At 33.4% G+C, this 24,435-nt stretch overlaps 3 protein-coding genes across 4 annotated transcripts in view; 2 read left to right on the top strand and 1 right to left on the bottom strand.

Moving 5' to 3' along the window:
* Positions 1 to 2,298: 2,298 nt before the first annotated feature.
* Positions 2,299 to 3,496, bottom strand: LOC112054557 (flexible cuticle protein 12-like). The gene is made up of 2 exons (XM_024094387.2): positions 3,335 to 3,496; positions 2,299 to 2,701 (listed from the first exon to the last, which is right to left on the bottom strand). Exons 1-2 carry the CDS (start codon positions 3,341 to 3,343, stop codon positions 2,336 to 2,338), a joined length of 375 nt encoding a protein of 124 aa, XP_023950155.1. The 5' UTR covers positions 3,344 to 3,496; the 3' UTR covers positions 2,299 to 2,335.
* A 7,844-nt stretch (positions 3,497 to 11,340) lies between these two features.
* LOC112054540 (putative uncharacterized protein DDB_G0271606) lies at positions 11,341 to 19,683 on the top strand. Its single transcript, XM_024094366.2, has 4 exons — positions 11,341 to 11,436; positions 15,614 to 15,761; positions 16,628 to 16,759; positions 17,410 to 19,683. The coding sequence occupies exons 2-4, from the start codon at positions 15,614 to 15,616 to the stop codon at positions 18,798 to 18,800; spliced, it is 1,671 nt and encodes a 556-aa protein (XP_023950134.2). The 5' UTR covers positions 11,341 to 11,436; the 3' UTR covers positions 18,801 to 19,683.
* Positions 19,684 to 22,489: 2,806 nt separating this feature from the next.
* LOC112054537 (uncharacterized) overlaps positions 22,490 to 24,435 on the top strand; it is a 66,253-nt gene continuing 64,307 nt past the window's right edge. The window contains exon 1 of one of the 2 annotated variants that reach the window (XM_024094362.2): positions 22,490 to 22,792. The gene's annotated coding sequence lies outside the window, so the exon portion shown is untranslated. Of the gene's footprint in view, positions 22,793 to 22,960; positions 22,984 to 24,435 lie in introns of those variants that run through there. The other variant, XM_052882397.1, reaches the window with a different exon arrangement.

Consider the following 24,435-nt stretch of genomic DNA (forward strand, 5'->3'; position numbering starts at 1 on the left):
TTTATGTCTACATTCATATTATAAATGTAAAAGTGAAGATCTTTGGACATTAGTTTAGGTATTTGGAAATGTACATTTCAGTGTTACTGCATAACCCATAATATGCAAATTTTCCAAGACAATAGCTGCTTCTAAACAACAACGCTTTGTTGAAACTCGTAGACAAAAACGTCACTATCATAAATATTATCTGCATTGGAATTTCCCACTTTGTGCAAATTAATAACTAACATTATAAAAAATCTTACATAAAAGATGTTCAACAGCAAACGTGATAATTGATTTTTACCTTTATTTACCAACAACATATAATAAATGCCAACAACAAAACGTTGTGTCACCGTTAATAAAGTCTAATAAGGAAATATATTATTGCGATTGTTATCCTAAACGTGATATTCAATATTTCAAATAAAAATAAGATGAAGTATGTTCTATTAAATAATAAAATATTACCTACTTACTCATTCAATTTGAAAGGAAATGCATATGCGTAATGAATATCACTGAGGTCAAATAATCCTACTAATATTTATAATGTAAAAGTTTACATAGATGTACTTTTTTAAATACGCAAAACCTACTAGGTACATGGACATCGACGAGATTCATAAACAAAGTGACAGATTTTAATTTTAACACAAAAGTACCTACTACTGATTTTCGTGAAAATTAAATGGGACCTATCTGGAAGTACACTCTTTCAAACAAAAAATATTTTTCAGACTTGGTTAATAAATTACAAAGTTATATGAGGTAACAAATATAAATAAACATATTCATCGCATTGAGAATCCCCTCCTTTTTTTGAAGTCGGTTAATTAAGACGCTATGCAGTAACAGGTGTGTTTAGTTTGTTGCAATTGACTGAGTGGCTAATCGACATGAATTTTGTAAGAAAACAAAATATGAAGAAGTACTTTTAACTCAACATAAAGGTTATTATTTTGCGGTTAGCTAGTTTACGCCCTTCGAGTCATAAAAGTTTATTAATATATTTAAAATATTAGCTGCAATACAAAAGCATGATTTAAATTTATAGATACGTTAATGTATCTACACAATGTAAATGAAAACCACACACGTAACAACGAAATACAATCCTAAGGCTATCAAACTGAAAAAATATGGTAAATATTCTTTTTAAAAAAGAAATTGCGATGGAAATAATGTATAGCAATACAATTTCTTAGTAGAAAGCATACGAGAATTCTCTAGAAACAATACGAGTACCATTTTCGCGGTTATCACATATTGTGTTCTACCACAACAAAACGTCTGCTATTTTCATTCACACTTACAAGTTTCATAGGTAGCGCAAGTTATGTGCAAACACACATTTCGCAAGGTAAATGTCAGACCACGCGTGTCGTAAAGGTATAATATGAAATCTAAAACCTATAAGTAGTAGGTCCATTATTTTTTTACTGATGCCTCAAAAAACCGATTTAATAATATATATTTATTTTACTACAAAACTTATCAATCCACAAAATATATAAATATAAAAGGACAGATAAATAAAATTATAAATATTATAATTTTAATTATCTGTCTTTTTTTAAACAATGTTAATAAAATACAAAAGACCCTTGATCCAACAGTTAAGTGAAAACTTCTTAAGGTGTTGGTCGAAGCTTTTCACTTCATATAATGTTTCGAATCAAGTCTTATAATCAAAAGTTTCGACCAACAACTTAAAAAGCTCTCGCTTAACTGTTGAAATAAATGATTTTGATTTTTGATTCTTTTTTTAATATACAAAAAAAATAAAAAAATATTTTAATAACTTGAAAACCTGCGATCATAGTCGATAGTCGCTGCGTAGTCAAGGTCACTGCTGGCTCAAGAGTCTGAAACAGTGACCACATCTTTGACCGGTACCCCCTCTTTCGCCCCATAGTAAGCACGCATGACGCATGACGCTCTCATTATGCGGACGAGACCATCTCATGCGGCGCATTATACCACTGTTAGCGGGAGCGCTCACTGGAGCCCGCAGCTCCACTTGCCCTAGTGTGAATAGTGTGTGATAAGACAAAGTTTCACAAAAAAATGTTAATAAAAAAAATCTGACTGTAAAATTCATGAGACCAAATATTTTGTTTTTCCAGATATGGGGATATTTTTTGCGTGTGTGACAGCTCCCCCTGAATCTGTCAGCATTAGCGTAATCGCAGCTTTTGTGGCTATTTTTAGGTAGAGGAAAACAACACTGTCGAGGATTGTAAAAGTATTGCCTATAAAAACTTTTCCTGACTCGGGGATCATTAAGGTTACCAATAAAAATACGCCATATTGTTTCTTCAGTATTTATTCACTTTGAAAATTATCCTCAAGAAGACGCGGCAGGTGCAGGTACCAACTCAACAGGTTTGGGTAAATGATCTCCTTCAACCTTATAGCCGTCGAGTCCAGCAGTGTACTTGGTGGTGTACGTTTTTCCATCGCCTCCGACGTAAGATACCTCGCCTTCGGTGATCAGAACTTGGCCGCCGTCTTCAGTGGGGATGAGGCGACCACGTTCCGATACTCGGGTACCTTCCGCTGTGACGTAATGGAGCGAGTACTGTCCGAGGTCGTCGTGGACTTCCTCATGTTCGAGAGCAGGCAGTTGTCTCAACGCAGCCAGTGCAGACTTGTCATCTTCCTGGATAGCTGCGCACAGGGACACCGCGACACAGGCGGACAACACGACGAACTGTAATAGAAAAAAAATCGATTGTCTGTGAAGACGGTTTACTGACGATAGTTGAACGTGACAACGTCAGAAAATACAGATGGAATGGTTGCGTTTTTCAAAAGAAAGTTCCAATTAATGTATTTAAAACAACAAATAAATAAAATACTGTTCGTTTTTCTAAAATACTGTTTAATAATCTTTATAGATCAGAATATTATTTTTTGTAAAAAAAGTTGGCAACCCTAGAGCGAGGGAACGACGCCTGACGACATCTTTTTTCGAGTTTGCATCTGGCTTCATCGAATTATAAGACGTTGTCACGACACAATATTTTATATTAAAAACTAGCTTTTATATAAATACTTTTACATGACACATTTTACATCACAGTATTTGCAAAGACTGACGAACCCAAAATACGGGTGGTTCTCTTATTTAGTTTTGCGTTCATATCTGGTAGCGTTAGTGGCGACCTCCCAACTCCATCATCTTTATCTGACTTTGTCTATCATGATACTATCAATAAAGAGAAACAACTGATCCAAATCAACATAGGTTAACTTCTCAAATAAGGTAGTTAACACAGGATATATAAGTACATAAAAATTTGATTTATCGATGCTACAAATAAAAATAAGTACTAATACTTACAATTTTCATGGTGATGTGAAATCCTGGTTTTTTTTTTGGCGACCTTGGCGTTAATACATCCAAAATACAATAATATCGTAATACGCATAACTTGCTATTTATAGCATCTTTAATAACTTAATTAGTGCAATACCTCTTAATAGATCTAACGTTAATGTAATTTGGGTAATTAGAAAATGGGGAATGCAATTTATGGATGTGTCATCATGAGTAATCTTTATTATTCTGATTTTGAAACAATCCCACATGTTGAACTTTTAAACCCCGTAAGAATGCTCAGTTAATCAGCAGGCGATGGAGTGAGCTATGCTCGGAGTATCACCACGTACGAGTAATTGAATCAGAAATGAGGAGACCCGCAGAAGAAACAAAGTCAGCGATAGCTCAAGTGTCGCGAAGCTGTAATGGTATCTAATAGGCGGAGTACGAGTACATAATTAATAAATCTGAGGGACAATATGGTCGCGTGGTCCACGCATCGGAAAGCGCAATACTGGTCGACCCACATCAGTCTAGCCCACCCTCCCGCATTATATCAGCATGGTGGGTCTAAGCTCCCACCTGTAAGGAGGAAGGCTTGCCTCTATAGTTGGTACTTAAAACAGGCTTTTAATGATGAATTATGTTAAACATTAATATATAATAGGGTAACCTAATGTCCATATGGTGGTCACCGAATGACCACCACTTTTTACGAAGCGCCTACATTTATGATAATGCTGATATTGCGAATATGTAAAAAGTTTTTATATAAAATATCTACAGGCACTATGGTTTATTAAGTTGGTAAAATTTTTTACTAACTGGATTCCGCAAATTATCTACGTGAACTATAATTTATCTTTGTGAGAAACAATCATTCAAATTCCACTTCTGGTATCGTAGATACTATTGTTAATCTGTAATTTCTAAAAGAAACCAACCGATCAAAAGGCACCATTCCAAAATGGTATCAATTTGCTGCATACTTCTAATATTAAATAGTAAAAATAGCTTAAATCATTGCAAATTATTAAGTATGTATCTTTGTATCGTATTCATTGTGAGTTTTTCACAAAACCGCATCCACCGACTACATCCTCCGACGACGACAGCTAGCGAGCTTCATTTATAGATTTTGCTATGAAGCAAAATCTATGAATGAAGTTGTAGCTCGGAAATTTTCATAATCATTTTAGTATACGAATACGTCGGTTTATACCGTGACATGCATTTCCACATTCAAATAAATAATATATTTTAAATCAATATTTTATTATTATTGTGGCCAGATTGCCAAATAATAGCTTTTTTAACCACAATGGGTTATTACAGATGATATTGCCCAATATTATACTTTTATAACCACAATTATCATAATTTATTGAACTTTATATTCATAATTAATCACAGCTAATAAATAATTTTAAAATTATTATAATTCACTAACTATAATTAACTGGGGATTTTATTTGAAGGTGTATTTAAGACAATAATATTATTTCATCATCATTAACAATTATTGTCACATAACAGCCGATGGACATCCACTGCTGGGCATATTGTAGAGTTTTTAAATCTGCTACTCTCTATAAACAGTTTGGTGTCTTTGTTCTACCTAGTAGAGGGTCGACCAACACTGTGCCGGGACACCATTCCAACACCTTGGGATCTCAACGTCTTCTGCCTCTTCGATCTATGTGCCCGATTTAAGCTTTGGGACTCATCGAACTGTGGTGTCTGTCCCTTTGGTTCTTCTGCGGATTTCCTCATTTCTGATTTGATCACTCATTCATAATATTTATTTGTTCATTTCTTAAATAATACTACAGATAATATATCAAGTAAAACATTGAAGAATTCCTTTATTAAAAATCACTTTTTAAAGTATTACGTATGTATATGTATATTAAATTTATATAAAACGTAGTAATTATATTAAAATCAACAATGTAGTATTTCTTGATAAATTTTTCAACATTTTCGACTATCCTCAATTAACACTTTATTCACTTACCTATTAAATAATTCTCTTTTGTTTTGGCTTCTAAGTTATTATTCAAATCGTGATGACTGCACTGCAGATGCCATGCTCGTGAGTCGTGAGCACATTCAGTTCCTCAATTGCATATTCTGTACAAAGACTTAAAGGTATTAAAATTTAATGATGAATATAAATCAATCACCCTTTAGTGGCTATAGTACTAATCAATACTCTCTAAATAACTAATTAAAATGTATCTTACTTCATTAATTTTTTGATATCCAATAACCTCTCAGTTTGTCACATACTATAAATGATAATTCCTCAATCCTTCTTTCAATTCCTTAATCAAATGTAAATTGTAATACTGTATGACTTTTTCAAAAGAGCAACTGTTGAGTTTCTTGCCGGTATCTTCTCAGCAGAACCTGCCTTCCGAACCGGTGGTAGAATCTTTACAAATAGTCAACTGACGTGTCAAAAGTGCTTGTAAACTGAGCCTACTTGAAATAAATGAATTTTGAATTTTTTTTTCCTGATAATGATGAAGGTAATGATTTAAATTTTTCACTATAAATATTGTAAGTCAGTTAGACCACACCAAAAATATATTTTTAAAATAATATAGTCTACATTATTCCCTCGTTATTATCTCGTAAATATTGCATAATAATACGACCTAAACTAGTATATAGTATAGTAGATATAGTTTTTCGACTTCAAAAAAGGAAGAGAGGAAAGAACACTATCTGATAAACCTAAATCTATATGATATTCTTATTTGGTTTGAATAAATACATCACCGGGGCAGCACCGCCTTCAAAGTGATCAGAGGGTAGACATAGTATGATGTTATTTTATGCTTTTTAATTTATTTGGTACGTTGTATGTTTTTATTAAAAAAATTATAAAGATGGCCTTTCATTTCATACAGAAATGATGCCAAACAAAGAAAAAACACCAAGCGCAGCTCGGTCTCCCAGGTATTAATGATAATTAGTGACGCGGATACACTAGGAAACATTTAAATGTTATATGTGACTGCATCATAAATCCTTAACCGTGAATAACAGTATACTAAACATGTCTTACTGAGATTTATAAAGTATATTATCAATATTCTATCCATTATGTACATTCTTGATATAATACAGTAGGCTCAATGTAAGCAAAGATGATCCATAAACTTTATCAAAGGAGAATGCCAGATCCTGACCCAGTCCTCACTCGGAATTTTGCGGAAAATGTAGATGTACTAAATATATTAAATTTTTAAATAATTGTTTTTTAATAAACCATTTTTACTGTTAAACTCCGGAATAAAAATCTGCCAAAAAAAGTAATTATATCCATTACGTTATTTCCTCATAGCTTTCATTGTTTACTTATTTTATAAAAACCTTATTTCGACCTTGGGTTCGAGCCCTTTAGAGCGTTTTTAGTGCATTCTAATTATTTTATGTTCAAAATGGCTAGAATCCAGAACTACGAAGTCAGATCAAAATGTAAAAATAAAATGTCATAACACTGTCAAACTATCAAAACTCGTAATAGACACCTCGGAGTAATTTGAAAATAATAAAATCACGTTTTTTTAAATGTATTGCATGTGCTAAGTGCTTCTGTATTTACAAAAAACCAATCACGACGCTTTATCGTTATCTACTTCATAATAAACTGCACATATACTTAACCTTGAAATCAAACTTCAACTTGGATTTATTTTCATACCCCTAGTTATAAAGGGTTAAAAGGTAATATTTGTTTAATAGTACAAAAAATCCAATAAAATGATATATAATATATTGTTGCAAATTATTTTTTTTAGTGGGTCAAACTTCTATACATTGTCTGGCATTGTCCTTTAAAATATTTCATCTAATCTCGTGTCATAATATTCCAATTATTAAATTAAAAATTGTTATAATGTCATAGATTATTCACATGCATACCGTAATAAATAAATAAATTGATAATATTCTCTCCCTTATATATTGGAAAGTGCTACAAACACAGCCATCAATACTTTCTAACTGGCGGAAAATGTTGTAGTATTAAATTTTATTAGATTCCTATTTTATGAGATTAGATAAAGTAGAATATGAAACGTGCATAACTTGGCATTAAAGCACTCGTGTCTCTATTATAAAACTCACTTCGTTCGTTTGCACCCTCTTGGTACCGCCTTCAAGCTGATCAGAACGATGTTATTTTTCGCTTTTTAGTTTAGTAGAAACATTTTTGTGATTTAGAAGTTGTAGTTTTTTATTAAAAAATTTTATCCATTCTTGTCACACCACACATCCATCTTAGCATTCTCCTATATACATATCCGTCCGACTGTTATTAAGTATGGTAAGAAATTGTATGGAATGGTAGATACCATACCACTTACCTATGGTAGCAGCAGGAAGTAATCGAATGCAAAAATAATAATGCACTATTTATTAGAACAAAATAGGCCCTTTTAGTACCATATAAAATTAGAATAAAGTAGGCCCTTTAAGTACTTTAAGTAGGAAACCTTTAATTTATACAAATACTTAATACAAATTGTTCTATTTAGGTACAGTGTAACCTTCTTAAAATAAGCAAATAGGAACTGAATGCGTTTATAAAAACATACTATTTTGATGGCATCAAATCGTAATAAACAACCTTGATTGTTGTGTTAATTGTAAAATAAACATCTGACACTTAAACACTGACCTTAGTAAATTAGTTAGAATATAAGATTTGGTTGAATCGACACCGTTTATTTTTGGCGATACAAAAATTAGGAGATATGACCTCTGCCCCCGCTTCCGAAGGGTTTGAGTTCGAATCCGGTCCGGGGCATGCACCTCCAACTTTTCAGTTGTGTGCATTTTAGGAAATTAAATATCACGTGTGTCAAACGGTGAAGGAAAAACATCGTGAGGAAACCTGCATACCAGAAAATTTTCTTAATTCTCTGCGTGTGTGAAGTCTGCCAATCCGCAGTGGGCCAGCGTGATGGACTATTGGCCTAACCCCTCTCATTCAGAGAGGAGGCTCGAGCTCAGCAGTGAGCCGAATATGGGTTGATAATGATGAATTACACACAGACCAAACTCCATAATAAGGATGATGACAGTTTTTAGGGTTCCGTAGTCCACAAGGAACCCTTACAGTATTACCATGTACGTCTTTCTGTACGTCCATCCGTCCGTCCGTCTGTCCGCGGTTTAGCGCAGAGGCTATTACTACTAGGAAGCTGTAAATTGGCATGTTTATGTACATTAAAAATGAGAAAAAAGGCGTAAAATAAAATCTTGAAAAATGTTTTTTAGGGGAAATTGTAAAGTGGGAATGATTTTTTTTATTCGTTTATTTTATAGTATGTATCGTTGGATAGATCTATAAAATATGAGGGGCTTTGTACCAATATTTTTCGATTTTGGGATCCATTTGAAAAATATTTAGCTTTTAAGAGTTATTTTTTACTGGCCAAACGGTTATTTATGAATACGTGAAAAAATTCACAAAAGTAGGATATATAAGAAAATTACAAATGTTATAAAATTAGATAAGTCTATAATGATCGATGTTGAAACACTGGAAATGGAGAGTTCCACAGTTTTCCTGGGAGTGACCTTGGATTGTAAACTTCAGTGGGGTGCTCATATATATAGAAAAACTGTCTGGTAAACTTAGCTCAGCGGCATTTGCCGTGAGAAAAATAAGACAGTTTACTGATGTTGATACAGCTAGGCTTGTTTATTTTGCGTACTTTCACAGCGTAATGTCTTACGGTATTTTATTGTGGGGCAAGGCTGCCGATATACAATCTATATTTGTACTTCAGAAAAGAGCAATTCGAGCAATATATCAATTAAAATCACGCGAGTCCCTTCGTCAAAAGTTTAAAGAAATAGGTATACTAACAGTAGCCTGTCAATATATATATAACAGTATAGTATATGTAAGACAAAATATTAATTTGTACAAAAGAAAAGGAGATTTAAACCCACGTCTTACTAGACACGGGCATTTACACGGGCAGTTAGTTATTTCTGCATATCGTCTCCAAAGAGTAAAAAAATCTTTTGTAGGTTTGGGTGTACTCTTCTATAATAAGATCCCCAAGACTGTGATGGACCTGCCAATGCATAGCTTTAAGCAATGTGTTAAAAAACATTTACTTAGTCGCGGGTACTACAACATTGATGAGTTACTTAATGATAAAGATGCTTGGAGGCCGTTGGATCAGCTTCCACCTTCACACAGGAAGTAAAACTATAAGAAATGTAAACAGTAATTGTTATCAATTGTAAATTATAATACTGTATGACTTTTTCAAAAGAGCAACTGTTGAGTTTCTTGCCGGTATCTTCTCAGCAGAACCTGCCTTCCGAACCGGTGGTAGAATCTTTACAAATAGTCAACTGACGTGTCAAAAGTGCTTGTAAACTGAGCCTACTTGAAATAAATGATTTTTGATTTGATAACAGCTAAGTAGCAATTGCTATTTAAAGAGTAAAAAGTCGACATACTTAAAAAAACGTACCTAGTTGAAAATCGAAAATTGCATAGTAAAGCTGGTAATCTTTCAGCTTTCATAAAATGAGCTAGGTATGGCTTTTGCTGGCTTTTAGTCTAATAAAGAACTTCATTTAACAAAGTTCATTTCAAAACTGCATCTAAAAAATAAAATATGAATATACTAAGAATTAGTAATAAACACTTTTCTAATGGTTACTTATAAATGAATGATTACAAGACATAATTACAATACTTTGGCAATGACTGTGCAAGATATAAAAACGAGATACGAGTATATTCGGTCGGATTCATTCACAGTAATCTTATGAATAAACTTTAACCTCGTTTGTTTAAATTTCGATTTCAATAGTTAAAAATAGCTAATCCATACTTATGTTATAAACTAGTGGACGCATGCAACTTCATCCGTGAGAAAATCTTCGTACGTGATCATGTGATTTTAAGATAAAATGGGTATCTGTCTATAAAAAACTAAATAAATGTAATAGGAGGCGCTTTTTGTAGAACTATAAAATAGGAATTTATAAGAAAAACATACATTGTGGTCATCGATCTCCTATTCAAAAGTGGATGCACAATCAGCAACCAAAGACGTCCCCACTCAATGAGTGCCAAACACAACTTATTGGCACTCAATTCAAGTAGTCGCATTTGCAAAACAACCTTAAATTCAGTCCTTAAGGTTGATTTTGCTTTGAATTTGGGATTTTATTGAATTTTGGACTATATTTAAAGGCCTTTAGGTCTAATTTTCTTTACCAGTAATTCTAAAAATATCAAAGCAAAATTGAGCAGTTTTTAAGTGAAAATTTCTACATGTTTGTGCGTTCTTTTATTATAAAAAGTCAATGATTTAGGACAATGATGTTTATGTTTTATGAACCCATTGTCTTGTTAAGTCTTGGCTATAAGTTTCTAAATGTGATATACAGGTATAGACTAAGAAGTAAGTTCAACCAAAATTTCAGTCTCAATGCGCAGGTTCAATAATTATAAACCTAAGTGTTTTGACGTTTAAAGATTATAGATGTCAAATAACTCGAAAATTCGTACGCGATTGTAATGACGTTAACGTGTAATGGTTACTCACAGTACGTCGCTAACGCCTGAAAATGTGTTACTACGCATGATTTAACTTATAGGCATATACTATACCTACTGGTATATAAAAGGTTTTTCTTCTCAAGTATATTTTTCAATAATCAAACCAATTGGGTATCTAAGTAGATAGACGTAATAAATTGGTTGTTGTAAGGGTTTATACGTTAATTTCCGAACTGTTACAGTCAGATTAACGAACACAATCCTTTGTTTACAAAATCACTTTAATTTTGCGCGTCATTCGAGACGGATTTACTAAATTTAAACTTTGCTGAACTTGTCAAAAACCCATCTATCGATCTAACAGCAAAATCAAATAAATTGAAATATAAATGTGTAGGCTTGCCGTAACCTCTAATCGAAAATGAAGAACTGCGCGTACTTCATCTGCTGTATGTAAACGTATTAATAAGTTATGTTTTACAAATAATCGACAGTCGTGTGAGATCGGTTGCGCAACGAGCCGTGCGGATAAAATCAATACAATCGTAATTTTGCGTGGACTGATGGAAAAGTAAGTAAACTATAACAATAACTATTTATACAATATTGAACAATATTGATCGATACAATATAATTGTGTATTTTCACTCTATTTTTTATTGACGAATGAGTAGCGTATCTAATTAATTTTAATTTGGATTGCGAACTGCAAAAGCCACTCTAATATGGGGGTTTTAAAATCGTAGAACTTCAAGCACTTTTCTTTATCAAAAATGGGTTTTCAAATTCATAAAACAGTCATAATTTTGTTTAAATTGAGAAATATTTGCGTTATTCTTTAAACATAATTATCAATATTCCCTGGGAAAATTAGGTGGTGAAAAACGACCACCTATTGAAGCTTTTTAATTAGTAATAGGTATCTATTTCATTATGGTCGAAGCTATGTTTTACTACTTATTCGATTATTGTTGGATTATAACAAAACTTTTTATAGGGAAGCGTGCTTCGTCTTAATCTTTAATCATAGTTTGTTTAAGTCATCGGAGCTTAATGGGATTTTATATTGCGGAATGATACTCGTGTATTCATCAAACTGCTGATTAAGTCGTTATCCAACGTTAGAATAAACCTTTAAAATCATCTATAGTTCGTTAAGCCGACTTGAATTTTGACGATTATAAATTAACCATATTTGTTATGGAGACTTAAATGGTTTGCATACTATTATTTAAATATTTGGACTATGAGATTAAAATTTTTCCTGATTATTTATCTATTGTCTTTAAAACATAATGATTTTAGGTAGTGTAGAAGTATTTCTTACGATATGAGCTTAAAGTCAAGTTTAAATTTAAGTAATACGTGTTACAATGCAGCAGGAATTTGGTGACCTCTAGCGTAGTGATTATCACTTAGCTCAATTACTTCAGCCTCCCTAGCCAAGTGGAACGTCGATTCTCTTTCTACAATCGCAAACGCTTCGAAAACTAGAACTTTCAGGATATTAAAGCAATAATTTTCATACGTATTATATCGACTGTTGATGCTAAGTATCAATACATTGGTGCATTTTATCATGGACTGTTTTCTATACGGCATCGTGTCTGGAACGTCTAACTCTTGTATATCTATTTTTCAAATCTTTACTTACAATTCTTTGACACCAAAAGAAAAATAATCCCGTCTAAATCTGGAATCCATTGCCTTCTGTACAAAAAGATGTGCTTACACATACGAGTATAATGCTCTCTTGGCAACGCAATCAACTCTGCACAGTTTTCACACTCCTGGACCTAGATTTTTTTATTCTTTATAAGTTAGCCCTTGACTACAATCTCATCTGATGGTAAGTGACGATACAATCTAAAATGGACGCGGGCTAACTTGTTAGGAGTAGGAAGAAAAACCACACCCCTTTCGGTTTTTACACGACATCGTACCGGAACGCTAAATCGCTTGGCGGTACGTCTTTGTTGGTAGGGTGGTAACTAGGCCGAAACCTACAATCGACATCGATCCAACCATCATTTCAGTCATCGATTTCAACCATCGACACTATGACAAGACTGACGTACCTCACTAACCCCTACCAACCCCATGCAAAAAACCCCTAAGCTTTTTGTTTCTCTTTCTTTATTACTAGCACTTTGTACTGGCCTATATTTTTACAATAGTTCCATCAATGAGAATGTAGTAGAAAAGACAGAAGGAGTCTTACATAAGACACCCATAGAGAAAACAGTCCATGATCGTTCTTCTAACCATAGAGCTTACCTGTTCTAGAGGTTCATAGCTTACCCAAACTTCCCTTCGTGAATCAGTATATACCTAGTCTGAAAAAAAATCTAAAATTAGAATTTACTATTAGGGGTACTAAAACTTTGTTTAGCTTTGTCATTCTCAAGTCAAAAATCTTACTAAAAATATACTAGACAAACGCAATCGTCACGTCCAGTTTTAGTAGCAATATACTCAGATTCGTTCTTGTTTATTTAACTGACTGAATAAATTTAACTATACCAAACATCCGGCGCGAGCTCAATTCACAGTTCACACAAATTTGTGAGTGTGTACAATCAAAAACCTATTTATTATTCTATTTGTCCACTAATAATTGGTATTAATGGTTAAATATTTATTTTAACACACCTTTTAAAACTATTTTATCAGATCATTATAATAATCTATCGAAATATCCGTACAATATATTCAAGTACCTAATAAAAACTTCTTTCTACGTCAACGGCAGTATTTACCCAATCAGGTTGATATCCCTTAATATTATTCTTTTACTTTTATTTCATATTCATTTGTTTATCCTATTAACATATAACTCATATTATATAGATTTTCGCCGTCATTGGTTACTCTTTTTTACCGACTTCAAAAAAAAGGAGGTTCTCAATCCTTTAAATATTTTGAACAACTAAAACGTCTACGTCTTCAACACAATTTACATAAATATAAGCCAAACAGTCTTTGAATGTACAAAATTATTGATTTTTATGTCCTCTCTGTTAGTGAGCATCATAAACTTAATAATATTGTGATACCGGAAAGAAGTATCCAATAAAAATCTTTTATCTTAACATGTTTAATACCCCTACCAATTTACATTAAGTCATCGTTTAATACAAATTTTTACTGAGAGATTTTACTCATGAATATTTAAAAATGTATTGTTATCGAATAATATACACATTATGATCATATTAATAGCTTTAACAATATGTATAGAGAATTTTGTTTTTTAAATATAATATTTTTACGACAACCACATGTCTTGTATGTTTTTTGATCATGGAAACAGATAACGGAAAATATGAATGAGGATTTTTTTATTTTTAAATGGTGACGAAAATAACGTTAGCACTTACTCAGTTTCTTTTATTTTATTTCATACTAGCTGACACCGCGCGGTTTCACCCGCGTGGTTCCCGTTCCCGTAGGTATACGGGGATAATATATAGCCCAAAGCCTTCCTCTATAAATGTGCTATCTGACACTGAAAGAATTTTTCAAATTGGACCAGTAGTTCCTGAGATTAGTGCGTTCAAACAAACAAACTCTTCAGCTTTATGGTATTAGTACCTATAGATTCAAGCAATACCATACATCTTACATTATACAATATAATAATTACACTAGTTGCACTTTATTATATAATGCAAGTTATGGATACCCAGTTTATGCGTAGCCTTAGTTGTCGAATGAGTGATAGGGAGACCGATTTTATTTTTTGTATTAAACGACTTAGCTTGTGCCAGAAGTAAGTAAGTGCACCATCACTCTAAATAAATTATATCACTCTTAATAAATTATCAATCTAAATAAATTATCAGTCTAAATCAATGCGTTTCTCACTGTGCTTATTATATTTGTTACTTATATATTTCTTCTTATTAACTAAAGTTCCCCATCTTAACTTTATATGAGTCAATATAGTCTATGCACCTCACCGTTTTACTGTAATATTAAATAAACATACCTTGAACTTCTAATATACGTGTAATGACTATGTCACCAGTGTATTTGAGCACATCTACATATCTGTATAAAAAGAGCGGAAAAATCTTTTGCATATATTTAGGTTGAGGAATCTTTAAAATATAATACCATTTGAAATGATCACATATACAAGCTCGTACCTAAATAACTAGAACTGAAGGTCAAAAAATACCAGTGCCATATCCTCTTTGTCCTTAAAAAGGGCAGAATTCGACATCTTTTCGTCCATAATTCTTTATTGCGTGAAGACCTCCAACTAAGCATTTGTTGCTAACTATCGGCCTTATAAGAAGGTCCAGAGTCACTTGGAACACACTATGGAATGAGCCATCCTTGAAGTTTCTCTGTGTGATCGATCAGAAACGGGGAGATCCGTAGAAGAACCAAAGTCACCTTCATAGCGAGTTGCGAAACTAAAGTTGCAATGAGCAGGGCACATAATTTGAAGAACCGATGGACATAGCGGTCTCAAGGTGCTGGGAGCCGAACCCTCACGAGAAAACGCCGTGTGGTCGACTACAGGTCAAACAACCTAATTAACCGGGTTGCAGGGAGCCGCTGAATGCTGGCGGCTCCAGACGGTGGTCTTGGAAGGTCCATCTATGAGACTATTAGTAGAGGATCCTAATATATAAAAGGACCGAGCTGGTTATTGGATTAGTGGTCTTGATAAATGCAAGTTAAAAACTTGTTGGTTTTTCATAGAAAATATCAAATATTCTGGTTTTTTTTTTCAGATGTGTCGAATAAAAACTGTTTGTGTTCTCCTATGTGTGGTACTTTGCTATTTTGAAGCACAAGGGGCCGACAAATACACAGATGAGAACCGACCATATGAATTTGGTTTCACGATTGATGGAGAGCAGCATCGTCATGAGAAAAAAGGTAGTTTGATAATTTTATACTATAGATTGGTTACGTCCCTACAAAATCACCGCAAAGGTACCCAGTTTCACTAGCGTTATAATATCGCTTGTAAAGAAAATTTCAATTTCGAACAAGTATTTCCTGAAATGGCTGATATCTACTATTTCATTAAATACACTGTAGACAATATTATGTTCTTATTAGCGAACCCGATCAAGCTTCATTTCGACTTACCCCATTGGCTAGTAGGTAGGTACAGTTGCGCAAGCAACCAAAAGTTATCGGTGACAAACTTAAACTTAAGCCGGTTATAAGAATTAGCACGCTTCTACAAAGGCATCAATTTGACGTGTATTTATGACCTGCTTATACAGATGATGACAATATTAACTGTTAATATAATATTTTACTCTCAAGGCATTATATTTTAACATGTATGAGGACGTCGTGTTACAATAATTTGCACAGTTTACTCAATTAATAGTAAAGGTTACATTGTTCAAGTTGATGTTTTGTGCAGGGGAATTTACTTTTGTGAATATATTAGTCCTCCATTCATTTATTCACATAATAAAAATTAGGCATTTATCAAACATTTCATTCAAATTTTCTACATACGATATATGTATTTATTTAAGTACATCTTTTTTTCTTTAAAAATATTAGATAATAAGAGAAAGTTGAAATTTTAGAAAAATAACAAAAAAATAAAATTAAAAAGACAGCCAGAAAAGAAAAACAAATTCCGGAATCCAATCACAACGTCAATTCGGGCCATCCACACACATAAAATAGACATCGATATTTTTAACATCTTAGCCTTGAAGGAAACGAGTTTCTTGTTTCTTGGTTATATCTATTGATGAAAATCATTCTATTTTCAGATGAAAATGGCATCATAATGGGCGAGTTTGGTTTCATTACTGCTGACGGTGTCTATCATGTAACAGTATACGCGACGGACGAAAATGGGAACTTTAAAATAATATCTATAAAGAATATTCGTGTTAAGCCTTGTGAGTATTTACTACTACCTGACGCCGCGCGGTATCACCCACGTGGTTCCTATTCCCGACGGAATGCGGGGATAATATATAGCCTATAGCCTTCCTCGTTAAATGGGCTACCTAACGCTGAAAGAATTTTCCAAATCGAACCAGTAGTTCCTGAGATTAGCGCGTTTTCAACTAACTCTTCAGCTTTATAATATTAGTATAGATGAACACATATATGTAAGTTCAAAATTACATTAAATATATTTTAATGTTTGCATACACTATCTAGTGATCGGTTGATCACTCGGTTAACCACTTCCTTCTGGTTGAACACTGTATCTACTAATACCATCGTGGCACGCTCTACTGTAGCACCCAAGTGCCACGATGGTATTAAGTAGATACAGTGTTCAACTAAGAGAAAGTGGTTAACCGAGTGATCAAGCGACCACCAGAGAGTGTGCAAACATTACGTATATCAATACACGATGAAGACAAAACAGAATGTTAAATTAATGCAACGTTTATACCTGAAAATAGTTTGTAACTGAATTACATACACTACAATTATTTAATGTAACATAATAACAAACTCGTGGTCGCAGTTAACTGTATTTTAGTTACTGATTTCGTTCTGTATACATATTTAATTCTTTGTTTATTCTTTTCAGATCCAACTGCCCCTGATACTGGAGGAAGACAGGGACATTCACTTTCTTTTTCACCGACAAAACAAGCATCTACACCACAAACGACAACCAAAAATAAACAAATCAAACAAGAGATTAGTTCTTCTATAAAAGCGTGTTCTGGTTGCAAAATACCCACCACAACTACTACAACAACGCCTCAACCAAACTTGGCAAGTCCAGTTGTGGTTAATAAAAATAATAATTATAATAATCAGTTCCCAGCCACTGGGAACTCTCAAACTTTAACACAAAATAACAACAATCAACAAGCTTTTAGACAAACTGAAAATTCATTTATCCAACAACAATCTTCACAGCCAAATCTAAATCAACCAAATCCAAATTACCAACAAGGGTCGATTTCAAGTCAACAACAGCAAAATGTGCCTCTTCCTCAAAATTATCCAAATCAGGGAGTTGGTCAAGAAAATAATGTACAAAACGTACTTAATCAACAAAACTACCAGCAAGATGAATTTAATGTAGGACGGAAGTATCTGCAAAAGTCACAACAAACTTATCAGCAAAAGCCAAGCATTGGACCAAATTCTTTAATACCATCTAGTGTAGGATCAAATATTCAACAAGGGTTCAATGTTGAACAACAACAAAAACAAGGAATAATAGATGGTCAATATCACTTACAACCTCCTTATGAAGCAATAAATGATCAGCGAACTTCAAATCCTTCTCAAAGTTATCCACAGCAGTCAAACACAAACGTACAAAATTCAGGCCAAAACTATCAGGCTAATGCAGCATTGAATCATGCACAAGTATCAAATACAAATGGTAATAACTATGTTCAAAATAAAGTTAATCTAAATGAACCTGAAATCATTAGTCAACCAAAAGGAGATAGACAGCCAAAAACCTTTATGGATATTTTACAAAGAGTTAACCCAGAACAAGAATACAAATCAATAGCTACACCTACTTCACCAACGGCTATTCAACAAAATACTGGAAAACCAGTTCTTGTTGCAGCACAAATGCAAGTAGTTAATAAAAATACTGATGTTTACCACAGAAATGAAGGAGAAAAAGAAGGTTTGCCAGCTGGTGTAACGAAGGGTGATTTGACTGATCTTTTATATACATTTAACTATACGGTAGGTTTTCACGGTCATCATGAAGAAGGATACAGAAGTGGAGCGAAAATTGGATACTATTATGTAACGGCCAGGAATGGTGTTAAAACCAGAGTAGATTATGTAGCAGATGAAAAAGGATTCCACCCACGAATTTCTCAGGAGACTTTAGATATACAATCCGATGAAGTGCCAAAGCCTGAAACAGAAAAGGAAGCGAAGTATGGTCTTAAAGGTTATGAATTTAAATGGCTTTACTATCCGGTCGATTCCAAATAAGAAAATAATACGAAAAAAAAATAATGAGTAATTTTTAAAGGTAATGTACAAATTAAAAGTATATCTATGATTGTATGTAAAACTATTCGGTTTATACACGTTGTACATTTTTAAACTAATGATGCATCTAACATTTCTAAAAGTCTATGTTCAATGAAAGTTCTCAAAATATCGATTGTATATGAATTGATTTTTCTTTAATGTTTTTTTTAATTCGCGATGTTTTATTTGTTGGCTATTCGGAATGGAGACAAATCTATTAAATCTCGTTCCGTCGCACAGAAAATGTATTACCTGGTTACCCAGTTAGCTACCAGAATCAAGAATTTAGTAAATAAAAAGCTTGAGCGTGTCATCAATATGAAGCTACTCACGGAAAGTTAACTTGATATAAAAATGTTTCACGGATCCTGGGCTAGTTGCTAATGGAACGTTTAAAATTATCAAATTGTTGTCAATGAAAAACCAGTAAGCGCATGAATTTTGATACAATGTTTAGTATAGAGTTTGGCTAACAAAAGTAGACTGAAATCGCCCGCAAAATTTTGAAAAATCGGAGTAGATTCTCGAAATTATAGTGCAAATATTGGAATAACTGAGTTTAATTCTTATAGTATAGATAGAAATGTATTCACAAACAAAAAAAATATCTAAGCAAATTATGAAAACGATTGTTTTTTTAATTTGTTTAAATGACTTTTTAAATATGGCAGTCGATTTCAGTCTCTACTTTCACTAGCTAAACTCTTAACTCTTAGTATTTTGAATATGCAGTAAGTGATAAGTAATATATGAATAAGCACTGCCATGTAAGCTGCCATTTAATTTACCTACTCGTAATTTTAATATTTTAATTAGATATTAAATAAGTATTAAGTTAATACTTTGTTGTTTTAATTTTGCCTGTTTCTCTATGTTTATAATATGAACTGGATATAATAATACCAGCCATAAACCGGTATAAGTTAGGTTATTTTTTTATTTTTCTAGACATAATATAGGAGACATCATGTCCCCAGTCGCCAATCGCTTAGCTTTGCGGCAACCCTTCGTTATCGATGAAACTCTTAGTTTAGTTTAGTTTGTGAGACTCAAGCTATAAAACATGAAGTTAAGGTCTGGCTACTGGAGATATTATTTCTTATGTTAACCTGTCGAAAATATCATAAAATTACGTTTTACGATTTTCGAGGATCGATTGTAAGCCACCACATCTCAACTTCATAATTGGCTACTGTACTTCCCAATGGAAGGAGCATGTGTTGACCTTCATATAGACGGCCTCCGTGGCGTAGTAACATGCGCGGTGGATTTACAAGACGGAGGTCTTGGGTTCGATCCCCGGCTGGACCGATTGAGGTTTCTTAATTAGTCTGGCTGGTGAGAGGCTTCGGCCGTGGCTAGTTACTACCCTACTGGGAAAGCGATTTAGCGTTCCGGTACGATGTCGTGTAGAAACCTAAAGGGGTGTGGATTTTATCCTTATCCTAATAAGTTAGATGTTAGATTGCATCATCACATCAGGTGAGGTAGTCAAGGTCTAACTTGTAAAGAATAAAAACAACAGCAGTCTGACGTTCTATTTGTCATATAACAAAATCTAAAATAGTATATGAGTTAATTTTCCTCAACCAATTTTAATGATATTTATATATTTGGTAGGTATGAGAATTAATCGTGAAGTATTTGTCCCCCTTCTAACAAGCCCTTCCTATCCTAATTTAGAACAAGATCTCATGTATTCAGACATCGCTCAGGCCTAGTTCGGACTACTTTAGTATTTTAGTCGAGTACCTACGGACAATTTTTGGATTTACCGCCCAAAAATTGTTCGTACTCGACTAAAATACTAAAGTAGTATGTACGGCCTATCATAGCCTCTTACCAATCCAAAGAAGAAACGACTATCTTTGAATATTGTTTCAGAGAATAGCAATCAAATGGAACGCAAATCTACGCCATCTGTGTCATATTCTCGGAACTTTGTGTTACGTGGGCTTGCAATAAGCTGACATAGATCCATAGAAGACCTTACTTATTTCAGTAAATTTTCTGACATTGTATATAGATGGCATTAGTAGCAAAAAATATAAATTCAAATATGGATTTTTTATTTTTCGTTAATAATCTGTATTGTAAAAGTATAGATAGATAATACATAAATTTAAAGCCTATTTTATTTGAAAATAATTCCTCCTAGAGTACGGGCTATTGGAACGTTTTCTCGCCTAACCGCAGCACAATCCAACCAAATATGAAAAAAAAACACTTTCTTCTTTTTTTTTAAATATAATCTTAATTAAAAGTTAAGAATTGAATCTAGACCGCCCGGTTATAAAACATCACATTGTATTGTACCAGGCATGTGGCCTGTAGTCATAATTATAATAAAATATCAGCATGGCCCCAAATACCTTCCTGAATTCAAGTCAACGAGTAAAGTTTTTGATCGCTCGGGTTTCTTAACACATAGGCTTCTTTTTATCTTGAAAAATTCCATGGTTTTTGCGCGATTTGCGAAAAACTGATGGTTACGGTGGTATGAATGTTTGTTACTCTTTCACATCGCGACTGCTGAACCCAATTAGCAGGAATTTAGAATTGAGATAGATTATAGCCTGGAATAGCATTAGTATATAGCTTTAAATAGCAATTGCTACTTAGCTGTTATAGTTTTCCTTGTATTTTCATTATATTTCTTACTCTCGTTATTTTTTTCACGTATCCATAAACAACACTGTTTAACCGGTAGAGGGTGGCACTTGACTCTGACAAAAATTTGCTCTTAAAAGCTTATTATTTACATGAAGTCTCTGCGCTAAACCACAGACGGATGGATGGACGGACGGACGGACGAACAGACAGAAGGACATGGCGAAACTATGAGGGTTCCTTGTGGATTATGGAACCCTAATAATGTATTAAATATATATGGTGTATTCAATAAATTATGTATTAGGTACTTACCTACTTAGTACGAGTGTGTTCAATTACAACAGGTTGCAAGAGTCCAAACCCTGAACCAAGTATTGAGAATTAAGCGTATTTTTTTCAAAATATCATGACAAATTGTCATAATAACCCCGTTGCCACTCACTTAGCATCACGGCAACACTCCAAAAATCACTATACAAGTTTAAGGTAAGAGCCTTTAACGAAGGTTCCTACGAAGCTTCTGGCGTAAGAGTAAGAATTAAGTAAATTGTAAAATTTCCAAGTATGTGCTATTTTCTCAGTTTGCTTAGTGCAATCAGCTTGAAGGCGGTACCAAGTTAGTGATGTATTGAAGCCGTTTAAATCATAAAGATTTAGGATTTTCAGACAGTTTTTTCACAAACGGCTTTAATTAACACACGGTAACACACTACCTTGGTACTGCCTTAAATTTAATCAAACTGAAAAGGTATCACATACGATGTTATTTTTCGCTTTTTAGTTTAGTAAAAACATTTTTATAAGTTTGAAGTCGGTTGTATTTTTTTATTAAAATTTTTGGAAGACGATTAACAAAAGCGTGTAATACAGCTTATCACAGCCGCGCCCTACAATAAAATCATTACCGGGTCACGCGCGAAAATTAACCCGGTCGCTGTAATACCAAGTTATATCCGATAAGTAGTGCATTGCATAATATCGTGAATGAATTCGATTCGCGAGATACTATCTCCGCGTGGTTTTGGCGGCAAACAACGGGTTAGTAGTCAAAAGCAAGTCGCGTGCGGACCACGCGCTCTAACTCCGAACTCCGATGCGATCGCGACGTATTGTCTCCTAATCTTTTTGTTGTAACAATTCGTTTTAAATGGAAGTATTGGGGACACACCTCATTTCCTATTGTTGCGATTCTCTTTAACATGCTGTGAATATTCTTTGTTGGTTTACAATACGAGTGTTAGTTCTACTTTCGTAAAATTTAAATAAAACAAATTCCCTTGTGAATATAAATTTAACAATATATCACAACTTTAATATTAAAAGGCAAACGCATAAAGGTTGGTATTTCAAATTCCTACCCACTCATAATTTTAATAATTTAATACTAATCATTAAGAAATAATATTAGACTGAATTAACTAAATTTAGTTAAGTTGTCGTTGCTAACAAAACTGCACAGAATAAAATACTTACCATGTTAAATCGTACATCCTCTATTTCATAAAGCGGTTGTACATAACAATAGTATGTAGGTATACCTTTAAATCCGTTCCATTTTCTCCGTTAAACATTTACCGACAATCGGTTTGCTACTCGCATTGCAATCGAATTTATTATAAGAGTTAACTTAACTAGCTAACGAAACTATCGCAACTTATAAAATATAAAGTTTTTCGTAATGTCTTATAAACGGTCATTTTACAACATCAACAGCGATAAAAGGAAGTATATTTACATATTTAATGACATCTAATTTAAAAAAGATGGCAAGTTAAGGTCATTTCGAAGAAACGAAAACTTTTATAAATCCTTTTACAATCCTCGGATACACTAATTAAAACATGCAGAGAAACTTGACCCCAATCCCTTGGATTGGGTTAGTTTGGCTATATGTAGTACTGATTGACAGCTTTATTAGTTCATCGTCGAAATCTTCTCAGCAAAAAGAACATGGTCAGTTTTTTTTTTATTCTTTACAAGTTAGCCCTTGACTGCAACCTCACCTGATGGTAAGTGATGATGCAGTCTAAGATGGAAGCGGGCTAACTTGTTAGGAGGAGAATGAAAATCCACACCCCTTTCGGTTTCTACACGGCATCGTACCGGAACGCTAAATCGCTTGGTGGTATGTCTTTGCCGGTAGGGTGGTAACTAGCCACGGCCGAAGCTTCCCACCAGCTATAACCAGTTTAACACAGTACCTGTCTTAATTGTGAAGACATAATTAAGATACACTTCCATAGGTACGTTAAATACATTCATTCTCATCATTGTTTTTAGTCACAATCAATAAGGGTATAAGGGTTCCTTAAGGACTACGGAACCCTAAAAAAATAACCCAAGATCTTTTCCCAAGAACAAAATCCAGTTTAAGCCGGAAATCCGATCCCAACTATGGATAAAGAGCCTGTTTATACCAGACTTACCTCATTTTATAAAGGCTAAGTTTGTTAGTATTTGCTCCCATACTACCATACCATAAGTTAGTACGGTAATTAACTATATAGTTTGGACTTTGGATTTATGGATTTTAAATATTCAGACCCTCAACCATCCGTTCGTATAAAGAAGATTTTGTTTTATATCTTAGGCGACTTCAAATGACTAGGTTGTCAAATGAGTGCTCTTTTTCTCTCCATTCAATTTATACTATATATTTTCTTTTAATTACACTTTTTAAACTTAGAAATCCTAATTTCTGAAAGTAATGCCTGCATATATGCATATATAATAAATGCGAAAGTGATTTTTTTTGACAGTTACACTTTCATACACAAGGGATAAAACATAGATATACAGACAGATCTAAAATAAATTACTGTGTCCGAAGGAGACAAAATCTTAAAAAGATGTTTTTTTTACAAAAATCTGATTAACAAAATCACTAAACAGTGACGACTTCTTATACTGAAACTTAAGTAAGGACGCACCACAAAAAATTGAGTTTTTGTTATGTATTTTAATACTTTTAAGGCTGTTT

This window comes from Bicyclus anynana, chromosome 7, assembly GCF_947172395.1.
Source record: "Bicyclus anynana chromosome 7, ilBicAnyn1.1, whole genome shotgun sequence".
NCBI classification, from domain to species: domain Eukaryota; kingdom Metazoa; phylum Arthropoda; class Insecta; order Lepidoptera; family Nymphalidae; genus Bicyclus; species Bicyclus anynana.

Excerpts from the sequence above, each read along its gene's own strand:
- LOC112054540 (XM_024094366.2), top strand. The coding sequence starts at position 15,614 with ATGTGTCGAATAAAAACTGTTTGTGTTCTCCTATGTGTGGTACTTTGC. Across the intron at positions 15,762-16,627 it reads GCATCGTCATGAGAAAAAAG|ATGAAAATGGCATCATAATG; the intron begins GTAGTTTGATAA and ends TTCTATTTTCAG. Across the intron at positions 16,760-17,409 it reads GAATATTCGTGTTAAGCCTT|ATCCAACTGCCCCTGATACT; the intron begins GTGAGTATTTAC and ends TATTCTTTTCAG.